Source organism: Anomaloglossus baeobatrachus, chromosome 3, assembly GCF_048569485.1.
Source record: "Anomaloglossus baeobatrachus isolate aAnoBae1 chromosome 3, aAnoBae1.hap1, whole genome shotgun sequence".
In the NCBI taxonomy this organism is placed as follows: Eukaryota; Metazoa; Chordata; class Amphibia; order Anura; family Aromobatidae; genus Anomaloglossus; species Anomaloglossus baeobatrachus.
The window spans coordinates 145183774-145204283 of record NC_134355.1 but is presented as its reverse complement, the minus strand read 5'-3'; the positions used below and the strand labels follow the sequence as shown (position 1 = coordinate 145204283).

Sequence of the window (20510 nt, the reverse complement as noted above, 5' to 3'; positions counted from 1 at the left end):
TGGGGTCACTTTTGGGTATTTTCTGTCACCTCGGCCTCTCAAAGTCACTTCAAATGTGATGTGGTCCCTAAAAAAAATATTTTGTAAATTTTGTTGGAAAAATTAGAAATTGCTGATGAACTTTGACCCCTTCTAACTTCCTAACGAAAAAAAAATTTCTTTCGAAAATTGCGCTGATGTAAAGTTGACAAGTGGGAAATGTTATTTAGTAACTATTTTGTGTGACATATCTCTCAGATTTATGGGCATAAATTTTCAAAGTTTGAAAATTGCGAACTTTTCCAAATTTTCGCACAATTTCCTACATTTTCACAAATAAACGCAAAAAGTATCGGCCTAAATTTACCACTGACATGTAGTACAATATGTCACGAAAAAACAATCTCAGAATCGCCAGGATCCGTTGAAGCGTTCCAGAGTTATAACCTGTCAAAGTGACACTGGTCAGAATTGCAAAAAATGGCCCGGTCATTAGGGTGTTTTAGTGGCCGGGGGTGAAGGGATTAATTTAATGTTAGCGTCATTGGAAAAAAAATGTGATTTTCTTTCAAAAATAAGGAAATATCTAAGTGACCTTAAACTTTTGAACTGTAGTGTACACTAGCATACGGTAGATAAAGAGATCAGTAGAAAAAGTATTTCTAAAGATCCTTTATTATATGCTAATGAAGCCAGCGACTAGTCGCAAGGGTGTTAGTTCCCTTGGCTAGTCGGCCCCACTTAGCATGTTAGTATGCCCCTGTGGGTGTGCTAATATGCTAATGAATGTGCAGCGTCAGATGATGGTCGCGCTCACCTCAAAAGATCTCTTTATCTATGCTAGTGTATACAGGGTCAGTTAGGCAGGGATTAGCAATATGCAGCCAGGACTGCTCGTGGTTCAGGGTGCATATTGCACCTGACAGGTTCCCTTTAATCCTTCTATTGACATTGATATCCATATTTTACGCTTTGCATATTATCCACACACCGTGAAGCTGGATTTTTGTCCTTTCAAGTATTCGCTTTGTCACTGCTTAAAAAAAGTAAAAAATGCTTTTAGAAGTTTTAACAATACTATGAGGCTAAAGCCTGCTTTACACGTTGCATTTTCGCATACGATATCGTATGTGATTTGCAACGCCCCCATTGTATGTGTGGCACGTTCTATTTTTTGAACGTGCCGCATAAACGATTAACCCACTGTCACACGTACTTACCTTCCATACGACCTCGATGTGGGCGGCGAACGTCCACTTCCTGGAGTGGGAGGGACATTCGGCGTCACATCGACGTCACGCGGCAGCTGGCCAATAGAAGCGGAGGGGCGGAGCTGAGCGGGGCGTAAACATCCCGCCCACCTCCTTCCTTCCTTTCCGCATTGTGGGCCAGGAGCCGCAGGACGCTGGTAAGATCTGTTCATCGTTCCCGGGGTGTCACACACTGCAATATGTGCTACCCCAGGTACGATGAACAATCTGATTTGCAATTCTAGAGAAAGGTACGATGTGTATGCGATGAACGTTTTACCGTTCAATCGCAATCACACGTACCTGTCACACACTGCAATGTACCTTACAATGCCGGATGTGCGTCACTTACGACGTGACACCGCCGACACATTGTAAGATACATTGCAGCGTGTAAAGCAGGCTTAAAGCAAAGAGAAAGTAATGGGATCAGATAATAGATTACCGTAATATTCTTGCCTAGTTACCAACTCAATACTTAAGTCGCAGAACAATGTTCAATCCCTGTCCAAATATCATTTTATTGACATGATACCCATTTCTACACTAGTAGGCTAGTAAATGGGTTTTCCACTACACACTGGAGTGTTTGCCCCCATTAAAATAATAACCGTTACCTCTGGAGCCATTCCTCCAGTGTCGGCACTCACTCTCAAGGTGATCACGTGAAGTTGTTACATCTCTCCCCACCTTCTGACGAATCGCACATCCAGGGGAAGTCAGTGCTGCGGCTGCCGCTCACTTCCTGTTCAAATCGCATACATCTGGTGGAGGTGAGAGCGCAGCAGACCTCAAATATTCCAGATACTGTATAAGCAATTTGTCCGAAGACAAGGAAAGAGATGCAGCTACTGATTGACCGCAGAGGAAACATATGAATTGAAAAGGGTTTGTCCAGGCTGTGGACAACCCCTTTAAATACATGTCATGCTGAGATCTTGCACAAGACTTTACTGAAATGCCATCAATCCAGAGTATATATTGAGGAAGACCCACTCACCCTTTCGAGTTGGGGCTCTCTTACATATCCAAGAAAAGCAGACCATTTATTCTGATCAAACTGTGAGACCGTGGTCTTAGAGTTGTCGAGAGTTGTACGTGGAGAAATAAAAATAATAAAAAAAAAAGTTTATCCACCTTCTCCATTATGACACAGTTGGATGCCTTCCGAGTGCGGTCTGAGTTTTTTCACTGTTCCATACAGTTGCATTAACGATTTTGATCCGACTCCTGGATTAAAATTGGACATGTCGCCATGATTTTGTGGTGGACTGTACAGTTTGTAAAAAATCAGACATGAGAATTGCTTTATAAACTCTGACAGGTCCATTGTTCTCCGTAACACTACAGATGACACTCGTACACAAAAACGGACATGTGAATAAGCCATTAATAAAATCAGTCACGCTTAGATTTTTTAAATTGCTTGGAATGATGTCAAGAAAACAAAAAAAGAAGAAAGTAAATATTTTATTTCTCTTAAACAATTAGTTTAAAAAGTGCTTTCCGGGTTCACATTGTTGAAAGAAATCTGTCAGCAGGTTCTTGCTATGTAATCTGCAAGCAGCATAATGTAGGAGCAGTGACCCAGATTCCAGTGATTTAACTATTATTGTGCTTACAGGATAAGTTTCCTTGTTTCTCCTGGTTCATCCACACCCCCACCACTGATTAGCAGCTTTCTATCAATATACATTGTACTCAGAAAGCTGACAATCAAGCTGACAATCAATGGTGTGGGTGGGTTATATAGGACTCAACATACTAATCTCTGCCAGATTTACAGTAGAGAAAACTGTGATAAACTAAGTAACACATCACCTCAGTCAGTGTCTCTGTCCCTACATCATGCTGCTGTCAGAGTACATCGCAAAAACCTGCTGACAGATTCCTTAAATTGCTATTTATCTGCAGAACTGTGAGACTATTGTATTTTTCGACTGCTTCTAATAGCCAAAGGCATCATTTTTAGTGCTATTTGATGATGGTGACTTTATGGACATTCTCTGCGGCACACACAGCTTTTCTACACACATACAGATCCCCTACACACACAGCTCTGCTACCCTTGTACATTCACGGATCATCAATACACACAGCTTATCTACATCAATACACACAGCTCAGCAACATCAACACACAGTTTAGCTAAATCAAAACACACCTATTCCAAGTGCAACACACAGCTTAGCTACATAATCAGAACCCACACACAACTCAGTGCAGCTCAGCTGCATCATCGCACACAAACACACACATACACACTATGTATACACTACCTTATCTTTACAGTAACTTCCAGGCTCATTAGCTTCCCGGGTTTTGCAGCATCTATGCAGGTTCTGGTAGTTTTCTATGTTGTCCTGCACCAATCAGGATGATCAGTGTCGGCAGTAGGAGAGAGAACTGTGCCACTGTGTCGGCGTTCTCCACAATCATGGGAAGCTATCTTTGTACTAAAAGACTCACACACTTTCTAGCAATATATCTTTCTTGCTAAAAAGTCTGTCTTACAGTCCAAAAATATGGTATGTAAGATTGTATATCTTTATAGTAAAGCATATTAGGATTCGAGTGATCTTGATAGTCCAACATATCACTTTCCCGTCACTTCCATCCCCCCATGAGTAGTAACACCGCACCTTGTAATATCCGTGTGTTGTGACAAAGCTCTCATGTGTGTTGACCTGCTTTAAGTAAAGTATGTCAACTTGTAATTTTGTGATTTTCTCTTCAAACCAAAATCCCTGTGTCTCCTGCCCTTGGAATACTCCAGGAGAATACAAATGATTGTCTGCTCATTTTGAGCATTTTATACTAGTTTAATTTTCTGCTCATGACTGTGTGGCCCCAGGCAAGTCTAAAAAAAATAATAAAAGAAAACGAATATTCCAAAGAATATAAAAGATTCTCTGCTGTTTAAAGTGTAAATTGCATTTTGGCAGTGTTGGTCTTTGTACAATGCCGGACGGATTTCTTGAAATTGTGATATGCTGTTTGAATTATTCAAATCGAAAAAAAGACTAAAATGTAATGGGTTTTACTTTATTGTAGGCTAATACATTGTTTGCCTATTATTTTCACATTGAAGCTCAATTTATATTCCATTTATTTGACATGATTATCTTTTATTTGTTAAATAACCCTATGTGTTTTGCTTGTATTATTTTTATAGTGACTGAAGTCCGATACCATTTTTCCTTCCTTTCCGTATACAATCTTGTCTTTAGGAGACAGTGTAAGAGCTTGTGTGCATTGCCGAATCACAGCTCTGTATGAGCTCTGAACCAATTTTATCACCAATAGCTCTCCATGGGGCTATTTTTTTCTAAAACAGAACTTGGATTACCTGCAACTCTAAATTATAGGATTCTAAGAACTTTATATGCCGCCATATTGGATCAATACAAAGTTCTGCCATGGGCATTAGACCGTATAATATGTGGAACCATGTCTAAATCTAAAGGCTTCTACCAATGGAGAAGGTGAAGGCCAGAGGATGACTCCACTTCCGCAAGAGGAGTAGATTTTAGAATGTGGATACACTCCTATGAAACTTTTTGTCTAAACCTGTGTAAGGCTATGTTCACACGTGTTTTTGTTGCATTTCTTTTTTCTGCAGCAAAAACCTGCGCTCTTAGCAGTAAAAAAAGCTGCTTCCAAGTTTGAGTTTTTGCATGGGGCATGAAAACTTTCACTCATCAAATTCATAATAAACTGGAGCTCGCAGTACCATAAATTTTACTCTTATTTGCAGTGGTGATAGCTGACTATTTTACCGCAATTACACTATTTATATTGGTTTAGGCACTAGAAAGTTTTGTGGGAGTGCATCTTTAATGTCGTTGACTTAAAACGTCTTTTTAAAACTTTTGCCAACGGCAAGTACAATTTATATTATTACTAGCTGTACTACCCGGCTTCGCCCGGGTTAATAACTGTTGTTAACAAAATAGAATGTATTCACATTCCAGGGATAAAATGTATAAATAGAATGTATTAACGCCCGGGATAGTAACTGTCACTCTGTTTCTCTCCCATTCTCTGTCTGTCTCCCCCTCTGTATATATCTCTCTGTCTCTCTCTCTATCTTTGTCTGTCTGTCTCTCTCTCTCTGTCTGTCTCTTTCTCCGTCTGTCTCAATCTCTTTTCCTGTCTGTCTATCTATCGCTGTCACTTTCCCTGTCTGTCTCTTTCCCTTTCTGTCTCTTTCCCTCTCTGTCTCTTTCCCTCTCTTTCCCTTTCTGTCTCTTTCCCTCTATCTCTTTCCCTGTGTCTGTCTCATTCCCTGTCTGTTACCCTGTCTCTCTTTCCCTTTCTTTCCCTGTCTGTCTGTTTCCCTGTGTCTGTCTCTGTCTCTTTGTCTGTCTCTTTACCTGTCTGTCTCTTAACCTGTTTCTCTCTTTCCCTCTCTTTCCCTGTCTGTGTCTTTCCCTGTCAGTCTTTCTCTTTGTCTGTCTGTCTCTTTGTGTCTGTCTCTTACCCTATCTATGTCTGTTTCTTACCCTGTCTGTGTCTGCCTCTTTCCCTGTCTGTCTCTTTCCCTGGCTGCATTGTGACATGCCAACATTCCATATAAGGGTGTGGCTGCGTATTCTTCTGAAGTTCTGGCTGCACTGTGGCTCCCAGCTCCATTCGCTTTAATGGAGGCAGGTTTTTTGGTGAATAACTGTAAAGCACGGGGTTAAAATTTCCCCTCAAAACATAGCCTATGACGCTCTCGGGGTCCAGAAGTGTGAGTGTGCAAAATCTTGTGGCTGTAGCTGCGACGGTGCAGATGCCAATCCCGGACATACACACACACCTACACACACACATTCAGCTTTATATATTAGATTGCGCGACTTATTCCATGGCGCTTTACAAGTGAAAAGGGTATACAAAAACACAAGTACAAAAATCATGAACATTACTAAAACAGACTGGTACAGGAGGAGAGAGGACCCTGCCCGCGAGGGCTCACAGTCTACAGGAGATGGTTGAGGATACAGCAGGTGACAGTAGAGCTGGTCGTGTAATGGTGTACAGGTCTGAGGGTTGTTGTAGGTTGTAGGCTTGTCTGAAGAGGTGGGTCTATCTTGACAATGCTTATTTTGTAGAGCTACTATTTACTTGTTTTATTTTTTTTTATCTGTTCTTTTTAATTTCTTACATTTTACACAGTTTAGATATTACTTTACAATTCATCAATCTCCCCATTCAGGTATTACCTTGGTGGACCCTAAGATGTGTGAACATTCACCAACAGCTTTTGGGAGAGCGTTCCCTGGAATTATTCTCTGTCGTACAAAACTGTATAGAAGGAGGTAGGTGCTTTTATTATTTTATGCTTTGTATCCATGTCATGTCAGATGATAAGCGTTGTGTTATGTTTTACAAAAACTCTTGTTTCAAGTGTTTAAAAGGAAGATATTATCAGAAAATGACGTATTGGTTAAATCAGGTTGTTATGTTACACACATATGTTACACAGATACCTGTAGTTGTGAAGATGTCTGGGCCACCTGCATTGCCCTGCTCCTGGCAAGCCCTGATCTTATACCTCCTCTCTCCGAACTCAGGGGAGGCCTGGGACAGCAGTGGTTGAGTCCACAGATATGGACAAACAGGGAAACCAAATACACTATTGCATAGCTAGCACACATGGAGTTAGAACACAATACATGATAAGGAGGAAATAAGGGAAAGGGAGGAACTAACCAGATTAAAAGAGGATTTCCACAGCACACCAAGCAGCATGCAATAAATCACTAGCAACTGCACAACAGCACACGGACTGGTTTAGGAAAAGCTATAGTCAGCATGGGAAGACAGGCTCCAACATCTTAAAAAAACGTGAAAAAACTATGATAGGTCATCCACAATCAGTGTGATCCAAGACGTAACCAGCAGGCTAGCAGAGATTAACTCCTGTAAGTCCAATCACTAATGAGCACACAGCTGGTCGACGCCGGAACCTTTCTGTGCAACTTAGAAACACTAGAAAAGGCATAGTGTGGAGTGTCATTCTGCCATGTGAACAGCATCAGATGCCGCCATGACACTTTTCGAGTTTAGAGCCAAACACCGTGTGAAAATTTCAGTGACAAGTCCCCTCCCTATACACAGCTTGTAACATAGGATCCACCATTCTTGATAGGTGGCGTCACAATTCACTTTGTAGATTGTGAGAGAGATATTGTGATATAGCAATAAATAATAATTGAAAAATAAAATAACTACATTTAACCCCTTCACAAAATATGGCGTACATGTACATCAGATAACGTGTCTCTGCCTTTGATGCAGGCTTGCACACCTAGCCTGTACGTTACCCCATACATTACATCTGATTTAAAGGAAACTTGTCAGGTCCCCAGTGCACCCAGAACCACGAGCAGTTCTGGGTGTATATCTAGAATCCCAGCATTTACTAGTATACATAAAAATATCTTTAGAATAAGTATTTCTAAGACCGTTTATGAGATGCTAATGAGGGCTGTAATTAGTCAAAAGTGCGTTAGTTCCTTAGCTAGTCGGCCCACTTAGCTTGTTGTCATGACCTTGTGGGCATGATAACATGCTTTACAACAGCCAGCGTCATGACAACACATTACAAAGCTGTGCATGCACACGGCTTTGTACTCGTCAGCTTTCAACTTCCTTGATGCAGAGAGTATGCGCCACAGCTTCAAAAAGGCTCACTGCCCATTATCAGAAGTCGCCCGCCGTTCCGGTCATGCGCAGTACTCAGAAGCCAGGTGTATATGTCCTGGCTTCAGAGAGGAGAAGCGTGCATGACCAGAAGTGCATATGACTTCCAACCATGGGCATTGAGCGTCTTTGAAGTCGGGACGTATACACACAGCGTCAAAGAAGCTCAATGCTAGCTGGTACAAAGTCGCATGCATGCGTGGCTTTGTATCGTGTTGCCATGATGCTGGGCATTGTAAGGCAGGTTATCATGCCCACAGGGGCATGCTAACATGTAAAGTGGGCCTACTAGCCAGGGAACTAACGCCTCTGCGACTATAGTCACTGCCCTCATCAGCATCTTATAAATGATTAAAAATACTTTGTCTAAAGATTTGTTTATGTATGCTACTGCCGTATATGCTGGGACAGTTAGGCAGGGATTCTAGAAATGCATCCAGAAATGCCTATGGTGCATTTGGGACCTGAGTGGTTCCCTTTAATCTGACATCATGTGCCTCTAACAGCCATGGGTGGAGCGGAGATCCACCCTCCTCTGTTAGCCTGTTAAATGTCGCTGTTAAACTCTCCAGTGGGGGGGGGGGGCTCTCTCGTCATTCTACGGGGCCATCGATGCGGGGCACCAATGTGCTGTAATGACAACTGAGGGTCTGCTCATGACCCTCGTGCCTGTCATGATTCTCCTGGAGAATCATAGGAGATTGTTATTTTGCCTATTACATAGCAGTGCTGTATAATACGGTGTATACCGGTGATCACGTGACTGGGGACCGGAAAAACCGACCCGGATCGTGATCTCCAGGGTCTCAGCTACCCCCGGTAGCTGAAATCCCGGAGATTTTCCGACACTGAGAAGCGCTTTACACTTATTTCTGACCGCCGTACAAAAGCGGCAGAAAGGAATAAGTACCCTTTTCTGCCGCCGTTAAAAGGCGTATCGGCGGTCGTTAATCAGTAGATCTTGTGATAGTAATAATTTCCACAATTGGATGTTTTGTTTTGTTTTTAAAAAAAATGTTCCTGCCCTGAGATAATTTTAGAAATGTGCCCCTGCTATATACTGTGTAATGACCGTACAGGGACATGATCTGATCACGCCACATTTCCTGGGCCAGGAGGGAGCAAAGAGTATATAGATAGCACGGGATCACAATTCTTTCTTTCACGTAAAACATTTTGTTAAAAAATAGAGAAATTATTTAACCCAATAAAAGAATCAGTTATGATCCCGTGCTGTAATGTCTTTATACACTTTCGCTTCCTCCCCGGGCCAGAAGATGTGATATGATCAGACCATCTCCCTGTACGGTCAGACACGGCCATTACACAGTACATAGCAGGGGCACACAGGGCTGTGGAGTCGGTAAGCCAAACTTCCGTCTTATCAATTTCCTAGATTATGACTCCACGAGTTCAACTCCCTCATACATGGCTCATGTTTGTGATAAATATGCTGTAGTAAAATGGTAACATCAGGCTTTTAATCAGTATTATGATACAATAATCAAGTTATTTAGATAGAATATAAAATATATTTATTGAAATACAAGTTTATAACACAAAAAACTGTAATAAATTGTAACTATGTAATACACTATGCAGTAAGTGGGAAACAACAGTTTTCAACAAAAATATACGGAATAACATTTGTGCAGTTCATGAATTTGCTCTGAGAAATAATATCCCCTCCATCAGATCCTCCTTCATAGATGACCTCAAATGTGACGTAATTATTTTAAGGCTAGAGAACAACCTCTCTACACTAACTTGGGTTGGTGACAAAGCGGTGACCCCATGGGCAACATCTCTAACAATTTTAGGGTATAAAGGAATTGGCTCATGTACAGTCAGTTTTGATGAATGGTTGAACTCTTCTACTTCTTCTTTGAAAGCAAGTGAAAAATTTGGCTGAAATCTGGTCAATCTGTTTGCTATGGGAGTGGAATCTTTTTCCCTGTGGCAACGCTTTGCTGCTCCATATTGTTTAAATATTTTTCAAAATGAAATTCCTCATCTGATGAGGCTAAAGATATGGCAGCAGTAGCACTGGCAGGATTCAAGAGCTATTGCTTTTGGCCATCCTGTAGCCCACTACTCATCCTACTTGTCATGTACATAAAATGCAGCACAGGTTCATCTCAACTAAATTGAAGGAATTTGCTATTACTACTACTACTACTACTACTACTACTACACATACTGCATATTCGGATACAATCTTGGAGATGTGAATACGCCTTTAAAGGGAACCTGTCTTGTTGTGTTTTTTTTTTTTTATATTAAACTGCCCCCAATGTGTTTTAAATGATGTAATGTGCATCAATAACATGGTTAAATAAAAAAAAATCCATGTATTTATCCTTAAAAAATACTTTATATGCTTAGGTGAATGCAGTGCATGCCGTAGGTTTCAGTCATAGGGGCGTAGCTTTTGCAGGGTTCAGTCACTATCACTTAAGTTCAGGCAACATTCTTTTTTTGAACCCCGAGCATTATAGTTGTTTATACCACTCTTCTGCAAAACGGTCACATGGACAGGACATCTCCACAGATCCTGCACCACCACTTCTCTTCTGCTGATTTTCACAGGTCCTTTACCATCACTTCTCTGCTCAGCTCTATCCATTATTTTCACATGATCGTGACATCACTACAAGTCCTGCACCAGCACTTCTGTTCTGCTGATCAACACAGGTCCTTCACCATCATTTTTCTGCTGAGTTCTGCCTATTACAGTCACATGGACGAGACATCACCACTGGACCTGCACCACCACTTCTCCAGTGCCGAGCTCTGGAGATCAGCATAGGAGAAGTGGTAGTGCAGGACCTGTGGTGTTATCACGATCGTGTGACCGTAATGGGTGGAGCTCAGCAGAGAAGTGATGGCTTCAGCTTACATAGCCAAAACATGCTGACTGATTCCCTATACACAGTAGATTAAGTACATAGTTTTCATGCAAATAATATTTCAATCTTTATACCACATAATACATTAATGACATCACTAGCATGTGGTATTATTTGTTTGGTGGGGCCCCCCAACCATTAGGCTATGTGCTCATGGGACAACGTACCTGTGGAATTTGCCGCGGAAAACCCACAGATTTATCTGGATTTTCCAGAAAAATCCTCAGGTTTACGCAAGTGCAGACACTCCCCATGTTATCCTATGGGGAGTGCTGCATCAATGCTGTGGTATGTGCGGCTGCGAAAAATGCTGTGGATTTCCTGCAGCCGCACGTAACTGCATGTCAATTATTCATGTGGAAATATCTGTGGATGTCCCACCTTTCCACTATGGAGATAGAGGGCGGGACGTCCGCAGGTATTTCCTCACTTGTTCCGCAGGTTTACTGCAACAAAAATGTTTGAATCCCGCAGCAATGGATAGCTGCAGAGTTTGGGCAGCAGCTACGTGAAACCTGCGGACAAACCTGCGGCAAAGTCCGCGGGTACATTGTCCCGTGAGCACATAGCCTTAAGAGCTGTGACAGAGGTAGGAAAAAGTTGTGTGGTGTCAGTTCCAGTCTTTTTTTGAGGGAGGACATTTGATTAACCATTGGCAGTAATTAACCTACCATGTACTTTCTGAAAAAGCATTAAAAATCTCAGCTCCTGCTCTGCTGGATCCTCCAGAGAAAATGTGCAGCCACCCGTCGTCGCTTTTCTCTTTCTCACTAGAGTGTTTCAATAGAAGTTGTTAAAAGGTCAGCAAAAAATATTCTACTAACTACGTAACTTTCTGAACTCTTTACTTGTCTATTTACGCCTGTAGCTCTATGCATAGCCACTTTAAGATCATATCTAGAGGTGTCTCAAAATGTCTTATTTATATTGAAAGCTGGGATTGCTGTACTTGTCTGATATGTGGTGAGTGATGGAACTGTCTTTTTTTGATGATGATAAAATAAGGCTGTATTCTGAATACTAATTATATTGTGATAAAGCGAGTGAGCGGTGATCTTCATTTATATCAGTCTAGGCAAAGTATGAAAAGCTGAATAATGATTGACGTCGGCACAGATCAAGTTCATTTCTGCATTGGAGCCTCATCTGCGTCAAAATAGCCAGAAAACGCAGCACATTATATATTTAGATAAAAATATATATATATATATATATATATATATATATATATATATATATATATACAATGCCTACAAGTAGTATTCAACCCCCTGCAGATTTCGCAGGTTTGATAAGATGCAAATAAGTTAGAGCCTGCAAACTTCAAACAAGAGCAGGATTTATTAACAGATGCATAAATCTTACAAACCAACAAGTTATGTTGCTCAGTTAAATTTTAATAAATTTTCAACATAAAAGTGTGGGTCAATTATTATTCAACCCCTAGGTTTAATATTTTGTGGAATAACCCTTGTTTGCAATTACAGCTAATAATCGTCTTTTATAAGACCTGATCAGGCCGGCACAGGTCTCTGGAGTTATCTTGGCCCACTCCTCCATGCAGATCTTTTCCAAGTTATTTAGGTTCTTTGGGTGTCTCATGTGGACTTTAATCTTGAGCTCCTTCCACAAGTTTTCAATTGGGTTAAGGTCAGGAGACTGACTAGGCCACTGCAACACCTTGATTTTTTCCCTCTTGAACCAGGCCTTGGTTTTCTTGGCTGTGTGCTTTGGGTCGTTGTCTTGTTGGAAGATGAAATGACGACCCATCTTTAGATCCTTGATGGAGGAGCGGAGGTTCTTGGCCAAAATCTCCAGGTAGGCCGTGCTATCCATCTTCCCATGGATGCGGACCAGATGGCCAGGCCCCTTGGCTCAGAAACAGCCCCACAGCATGATGCTGCCACCACCATGCTTGACTGTAGGGATGGTATTCTTGGGGTCGTATGCAGTGCCATCCAGTCTCCAAATGTCACGTGTGTGGTTGGCACCAAAGATCTTGATCTTGGTCTCATCAGACCAGAGAACCTTGAACCAGTCTGTCTCAGAGTCCTCCAAGTGATCATGAGCAAACTGTAGACGAGTCTTGACATGACGCTTTGGTAAGGTAAGGTACCTTACGGGCTCGTCTGGAACAGAGACCATTGCGGTGGAGTACGTTACTTATGGTATTGACTGAAACCAATGTCCCCACTGCCATGAGAACTTCCCGGAGCTCCTTCCTTGTTGTCCTTGGGTTAGCCTTGACTCTTCGGACAAGCCTGGCCTCGGCACGGGTGGAAACTTTCAAAGGCTGTCCAGGCCGTGGAAGGCTAACAGTAGTTCTATAAGCCTTCCACTTCCGGATGATGCTCCCAACAGTGGAGACAGGTAGGCCCAACTCCTTGGAAAGGGTTTTGTACCCCTTCCCAGCCTTTTGATCCTCCACGATCTTGTCTCTGATGGCCTTGGAATGCTCCTTTGTCTTTCCCATGTTGACCAAGTATGAGTGCTGTTCACAAGTTTGGGGAGGATCTTAATTAGTCAGAAAAGGCTGGAAAAAGAGATAATTAATCCAAACATGTGAAGCTCATTGTTCTTTGTGCTTGAAATACTTCTTAATACTTTAGGGGAACCAAACAGAATTCTGGTGGTTTGAGGGGTTGAATAATAAATGACCCTCTGAATAAATTTTTCACAATTTAAAAAAAAAATAAAAAAAGAAATAACATTCTTTTTTGCTGCAGTGCATTTCACACTTCCAGGCTGATCTACAGTCCAAATGTCACAATGCCAAGTTCATTCCGAATGTGTAAACCTGCTAAATCTGCAGGGGGTTGAATACTACTTGTAGGCACTGTATATATATATATATATATATATATATATATATTATATATATATAATTTATTTATTTATTTTTACATTACATTACATTTTTCATTACAGGGAAAATTTTAAGTTTGGTCACAAAAAAAATCTTTTCAGATGTAGAAAAATAGGATTTTTTACTGTGATCTTTTTTGTTGGTGATCATATAGAGAAATGAGTTTTTGTAGTCCTTTCACTTGGTGTTGGTGCTCTATTGTGGCCATTGTTGCTGTATTGCTGTGCCGGTGTGGCAGCAGGGGTTTTCTTGGGTTGCTGGGCAACTCTCTTGTAGGTCCTCTGTTTTGGCGGTTGCCATCTATTACTGTAAAATGATGAGGCCCACTTAACGTATATTGCCGTGAAGTGACAGATGGGCTTATACTGTTAAATCAAATTATGTCCTAAGAACCATTTTATACATTTTGTTTAGCATCTGTATAACATTTGGCTGTGCAGTCAATGCCTTTGTAGTATAATTGTGACACAATATCAAAGCATCCATTAATAAAGCCAGCTGCACACCACCCTTACGACTAACGGTAAAACGGTCACGGGTGACAGACAGTCATGTGGTTTCTGGCATTAGAAGGTCACAGCGTTTGGCTGTGCAAAGTGCTACCTGACTTTCTATTGTTTCTGCTGTTAATATTTATTGTGTTAGGTAGCGTTGCTGCTGGGTTTTCATCTCTTCTCCTTTAGGACCCAGTGGAGCCCTCCTTCCATCCGGCTGCTGATTATCAGAATTCTCCATGTGCTTCAATACTCCCATCTTCCCTTGACTTGTGCTGGTGATAGTATTCAGTTCATTCAAGCTCTGGCTGCAAGCAGTTGGCTTGCACTCTTCTGTGTTATCGTTGCTGAAACTTTGCTGAACTTCTACCTGAGTCATCTGTGAATAAGTAGTTCATGCTTTTCCCCCAATGTGTCCTCCTTGTGTCTTCTCTAGTGTTTAGTGGGGTTGACAAAGAGCTCATCCCATATGTTCCCTATTTAGAGTTCAGCACAAGGGATACCTAGGGACAGGTATTAGGTTCCGCACCTATGCGCCGAACCGATCTAGGGAGGTGAGGGACCCCATCAACCAACGGTAGTTTTAGTCAGGGGTCAACATCTCCCCCTTCCCTAGACACAGGGTTTCACTACTTTCACCGTTCGCTTGGTACTTCCCCGTGCTTAGCGTGACAAAAATATATAGCATAGTACCTCGTCCTCATGTGGGTCTTTGCACATCTCATTCCCCTTATACTCCTTTTGGTAACTTAGTGGACCTAATCTGTTTTTAAGATTTTCTAGGACAGGTTTTTTAACATCTTTAAAACTTCCTTACCTCCTTTTGGAACGCTCATTAAAGTGCTTTTTGTATCATGTTAATAAAGATGTATATATTTTTGGATCATTTTTGTCTTCTTGACACACTTGTACTAAGATGCAGGTCTAATATAGGTTAAATATGTTCAGTTTGGTAGATATGCATTTATAGATATAATATGGATTTCTATTTCTGGTTTTGGATTTGATCAAAATATCTTTAGGAGCAAAAGTATAAGCACAAATTTACAGACGGTATTATTTTGGAGTACTGGCAGCTCCTCATATGTACAGAGCAGGGTCCTGTTTGACTGTGTAAAATAAACTTTGATTATCCATGAGGCTACACAAGAATTCTAAGGCTCCAGAGCAAAACTTCGCATGTGGCCTACTATTTGTTGGAATAGATCTTTGTAGGGATGGCTTTGTCAGCACAGATGCACTCTGCAGGCTCGGTCCCAGATATCAGCAGAATCCACCAATAGTCAAATTTGTAACAGGGGAAAATAAGGATCTGGCGTGTCTGATTAGGACTACTGGTCCTTCTGTCCTCTTGCAGACATATCTGGCAGCAGCTCTCAGAGAACACAGGAGCGCTTGGCAGAGTGAACATGGTAGACCTGAACCATCATTCAGCTGACAGATGGAAGGATTTAGGTTCAAAACGCAAAGACAGATCTTTTGGGCTTTGTACTAAATGGAAGCTTTTCCTGAATTTACTCAACTTTAATGAATAATGGTGTTCACTGTGAAAAACATTATTTTTTTTTTTTTACATCATGCAACTGGCATAAATACACTGATACATCTCTCCTATACATACAACTGACATATTGCAGCCATCACTCATGGGACTATAGTACATGGTTGTTTATATAATTACTAGTGATGAGCGAGTGTGCTTGCCACTGCTCGTTACTCAATCGAGCATCGGGTTTCTTGGGTGCGTATCGAGTACCGAGTATAATGGAAGTCATTGGGAAATTCGAGCATTTTTAAACTCAGATGCGCCATGCTGATAGAGTAATGAGCAGTGGTGAACATGCTCGCTCATCGCTAAAAGCCACCATTGAGCTCGGTGGAAGCTGTACAAATCTCTATGCGGTAAGCTTGTAGTAGAGTGAGCCAGGCCCTCTTCTCACCATGGGTCCCACAGCAGTGGTATGTTGTGCCTCCATGGTGAGTACGCCACAGTGAACCGAGTCTTGAAAAGTACTGATTTACCTAGCGAAACCAGTTTTCTTCCTACTAAAGGAGAGAGAGTTGAACCTGTATGTTCAAACCCCATAGACTATGAAAAGGTTATGTTTTGTCCTTCTGAAGAGGACTTCCTGGTGCCATCTTGACCGTAATTAACAAGTAACCGAAAATGCCCCCTCAGCCATTCACGTTGGCCTGCCTCAGCTGGTGGCATTTTTGGATTGTCAAGACAGAACTGGCGAGTAGAGACCAGCAAGGACCAGGTAACCATCAGGACAGAGCTGTGGAGGCCCAGTGAGGACAAGTATTATTAGTATTATTATTTGTATTTTTTTGTATTAATCTTTATCCCCTCTACAAACCCTTTATCTTCTTGTATTTGAACATATGTTTTGTGTTATTTTAATAGCATTTTCCTGTAGACTTTGAAAATAAGAGCTGTTATCAAAACTCGCATTACTGCTTTACTTTCTAGATTTCTGGTTGACTTTTACAAGAAACTACAAGATTAGGGATTTATACATAGACGAATAATGTGGGCATAGCAGCGTTAGGAAGCAGTATTACAGAATGTGATTAAATTCCCCAACAAGGGAGTTCAGGTTTTCCTAAAACATTGTAAAGCTTTGAAGTTTAGGTGATAGGAATAAGAGGAATGTTTTGAAGCGTTTGTGTAGGTGGAGAGAGAAGGGGAGACAAGGTTAGGTGATGAAAAGCACAAGTCCTCCATACACTAAAGAGCTTGTTATCATGATTTATGGATACAAGAAAGTGGAAATTATATGATACAGTTCTCTTAAAAGTAATTTTAATTCAAAAGCTGGAAAAAAGACAGTTCATTTAATAAAGCGTTAAAGTAAAAATACAAAAAGTACATAAAGTATCTAAGCCTTCTTATTTACAGTGCTTTGAAAAAGTATTCATACCTAGTGAACGTTCCCACATTTTTTCCCATTACACCCACAAACATATTGTATTTTATTGGGATTATAAAGTAAGTATATCTAAAGTGTAAAGCAAATGATACATGATTTACATACATTTCATTAGTATTTGGTACCATTTCCCTTAGGCCTCCTTCACACGTCCGTGTCTCCGGTACGTGTTTGGTCCGTTTCCTCACGTGCCGGAGACACGGGCACACGTAGACCCATTAAAATCAATGGGTCTGCGCTCACGTGCGTGTTTTGCCATGGACCGTGTGTCCGTGTGGAGCATACGTGTGCCCGTGTGCTCCACACATAGACATGCCCGTTTTTCTCCGGCATCACGGGTGTCACATGGACCGCAGGGATGTGATCCATGTGACACGCACTGGAGAAAACACACATGTCTGTGAATTAAAAGGAATTTCTATACTCCCCTTCTCCAGTGCTGCTGTCTCTGCTGCTGCTGGCACTTGCTTCCGACCCCCGCTCATTTTGCTCATTGCATATTCACTCCACTGCAGGCCGGAAGCAGCAGCAGTGGGGAGTCAGCAAGATCGGAAACCGAAGATCAGCACCATGGACCGCAATGCGAGGGACAGGTGAGCAGAAATTTCCCATTCTCCATGTGTTATCACAGATAACACACGAAGAACCCACGTGTGCCATAAACACGGCACACGGAGGGCAATACGCACCTTTGACACGTCCGTGAAAAACATGCATGATTTTCACGGATGTGTGAAGGAGGCCTTAAACTGTATGACTTGGGTCAAATGTTTTGGATATCTTTCCACAAGCTTCTCACAATAGTTGGTAGGAATTTGGGCCCATTCCTCTTGACAGAACTTGTGTAACTGAGCCATGTTTGTAGGTCGCCGCTCGCACCTGTCTTTTTAGCTTTGCCCATACATTTTTAATAGGATTGAGATCAGGACTTAGTGATGGCCACTCCAAAACATTGACTTTGTTATCCTTAAGCCATTTTGTAACAAATTTGGCAGTGTGCTTCAGGTCATTGTCCATTTGAAAGACCCAGTCCTGCTGAAACTTTAAGTTCCTAGCTGATATCTAGAGATGTTGCTTCAGTGTTGCCAAATAATCTTCTTTCCTCCTGATGCCATCTATTTTGTGAAGTGCACCAGTCCCTCCTCCAGCAAAACAACCCCACAGCATGATGCTGCCATCCCCGTGTTTCGCAGTTGGGATGGTGTTCTTAGGCTTCAAAGCTTCTCCCTTTTTCCTCCAAACAATGGTCATTATGGCCAAACAGTTCAATTTGTTTCTTCAGTGCGCAGGACATGTCTCCCAAAATTAAGGTCTTTGTTCCTCTGTGCAATTGAAAACATTATTCTGGCTTTTTTTATGTTTCTTTTGGAGTAATGGCTTCTTCCTGGCACAGTCACCTTTCAGCCCATGTGGATACAGTACTCGTTTCACTGTGGATAATGACACAATCTTACCAGCTTCCGCCAGCATCTTCACAAGGTCTTTGCCTTTTGTTCTTGGGTTGATATGCACATGTCTGACCAAAGCACGTTCATCTCTGGTACACAGAACCTGCTTCCTTCCTGAGCTGTATGATAGTTGGACATTCCCATCTTGTTTGTACTTGGTATAATTGTTTTTATGGATGAACAAGGCACCTTCAGGTATCTGGAAGTTGCACCCAAGGATGAACCAGACTTGTGCAAGTCCACAATTCTCTTCCTGTCCCATATTGTTTGGCATAGTACTCTTAAGGCTACTTTACACACTGCGATATCGGTCCCGATATCGCTAGTGTGGGTACCCGCCCCCATCTGTTGCGCGACACGGGCAAATCGCTGCCCGTGCCGCACAACATCGCCCAGAGCCGTTACACATACTTACCTGTCCGGCGACGTCGCTGTGACCGGCGAACCGCCTCCTTTCTAAGGGGGCGGTCCGTGCAGCGTCACAGCGACGTCACTGAAGCGTCACTGAACCGCCGCCCAATAGCTGCGGAGGGGCGGAGATGAGCGGGACGTAACATCCCGCCCACCTCCTTCCTTCTGCATAGCAGCCGGGAGGCAGGTAAGATGAGCTTCCTCGTTCCTGCGGCGTCACACGTAGCGATGTGTGCTGCCGCAGGAACGAGGAACAACTTCGTTACTGCTGCAGTAACAATTTTTAAGAATGGACCCCCATGTCGCCGATTAGCGATTTTGCACGTTTTTGCAACGATGCAAAATCGCTTATCGGTGTCACACGCAACGGCATCGCTAATACGGCCGGATGTGCGTCACAAATTCCGTGACCCCAACGACTCCGCATTAGCGATGTCGCAGCGTGTAAAGCCCCCTTTAGTGTATGTAAACTTTTCACTTTGCAGAAAGTAACAAAAATGCCTTAAAACGTTCTCTCTTTTATTATTCTGCCATTTGGCAAATATAAACAATTTTGGTTTTCTAATCAACCTAAAATGGGAAAGGTTTATTCTGATTTCATGTCAGATAGTGAGAAAAACATGCATATGAATCTTTTTAGATAGTGTATGTAAACTTCTGGTTTCAGATGTACATATTAATCATGGGTACCATAGCAGAGGTCCTATCTGGGCCCTCCTACCTCCTCGCCACCCCCCCAAAAAAAAAATATGATATTCAGCCGGGGTCACAGAAGAGCATATCTCCCAACTTTGCAGCATTTACAAATCATTTTTGCCCCTATTGAAGCCCATTATTGTTTCCATGTACTAAGATACTTTTCTCATGGCTCCCATAAAGTTTGAGGCCAACAGTGAATTCCTCCACATGTACAGTATGCTGAACATACTGTACACCCTCCCCACGAGGTATGTTACTCGCACAGTGACCCTAACACAGTATGATGGCCCGACGCAGCCCACCAAAGAATGTGATGGCCCTCACACACCTTTCCACACAGTATAATGGCACTCCATACAGTATAGTGGCACTCAATACAGTATAGTGGCACTCCATACAGTATAGTGGCACTCCATACAGTATAGTGGCACTCCATACAGTATAGTGGCACTCCATACAGTATAGTGGCACTCCATACAGTATAGTGGCCTCCAAGACCATCCACATAGTTTTCCCCCTTTTTTATTTTTGTGGAGATAATTATGTGTGGAGAAGTCTTTGAGATTTATTGTGTTATTTCCTGTACCCGTTCAAATATTTTTCTTTAAAGGGAACCTGTCAGGTGCAATATGCACCCAGAACCACGGGCAGTTCTGGGTGCATATTGCTAATCCCTGCCTAACTGTCCCTGTATACACTAGCATAGATAAAGAGATCTTTAGAAAAAGTGTTTCAAAAGATCTGTTACCGTATGCTAATGAGCGAGGGCACTAGCCCCCTGGGCGTTAGTTCCTTGGCGTCACTGGATGATCAGACTCACTTCTCCGG

At 42.1% G+C, this 20510-nt stretch overlaps 1 protein-coding gene across 1 annotated transcript in view; it reads left to right on the top strand.

Annotated features, from left to right (window-relative positions):
* The window catches only part of TTC27 (tetratricopeptide repeat domain 27), a 557582-nt gene that overhangs the window by 116530 nt on the left and 420542 nt on the right, over nt 1–20510 (top strand). Inside the window, exon 6 of the mRNA XM_075338149.1 lies at nt 6433–6535. Coding sequence (XP_075194264.1) covers nt 6433–6535 — 103 coding nt within the window. The remainder of the gene's footprint in view (nt 1–6432; nt 6536–20510) is intronic.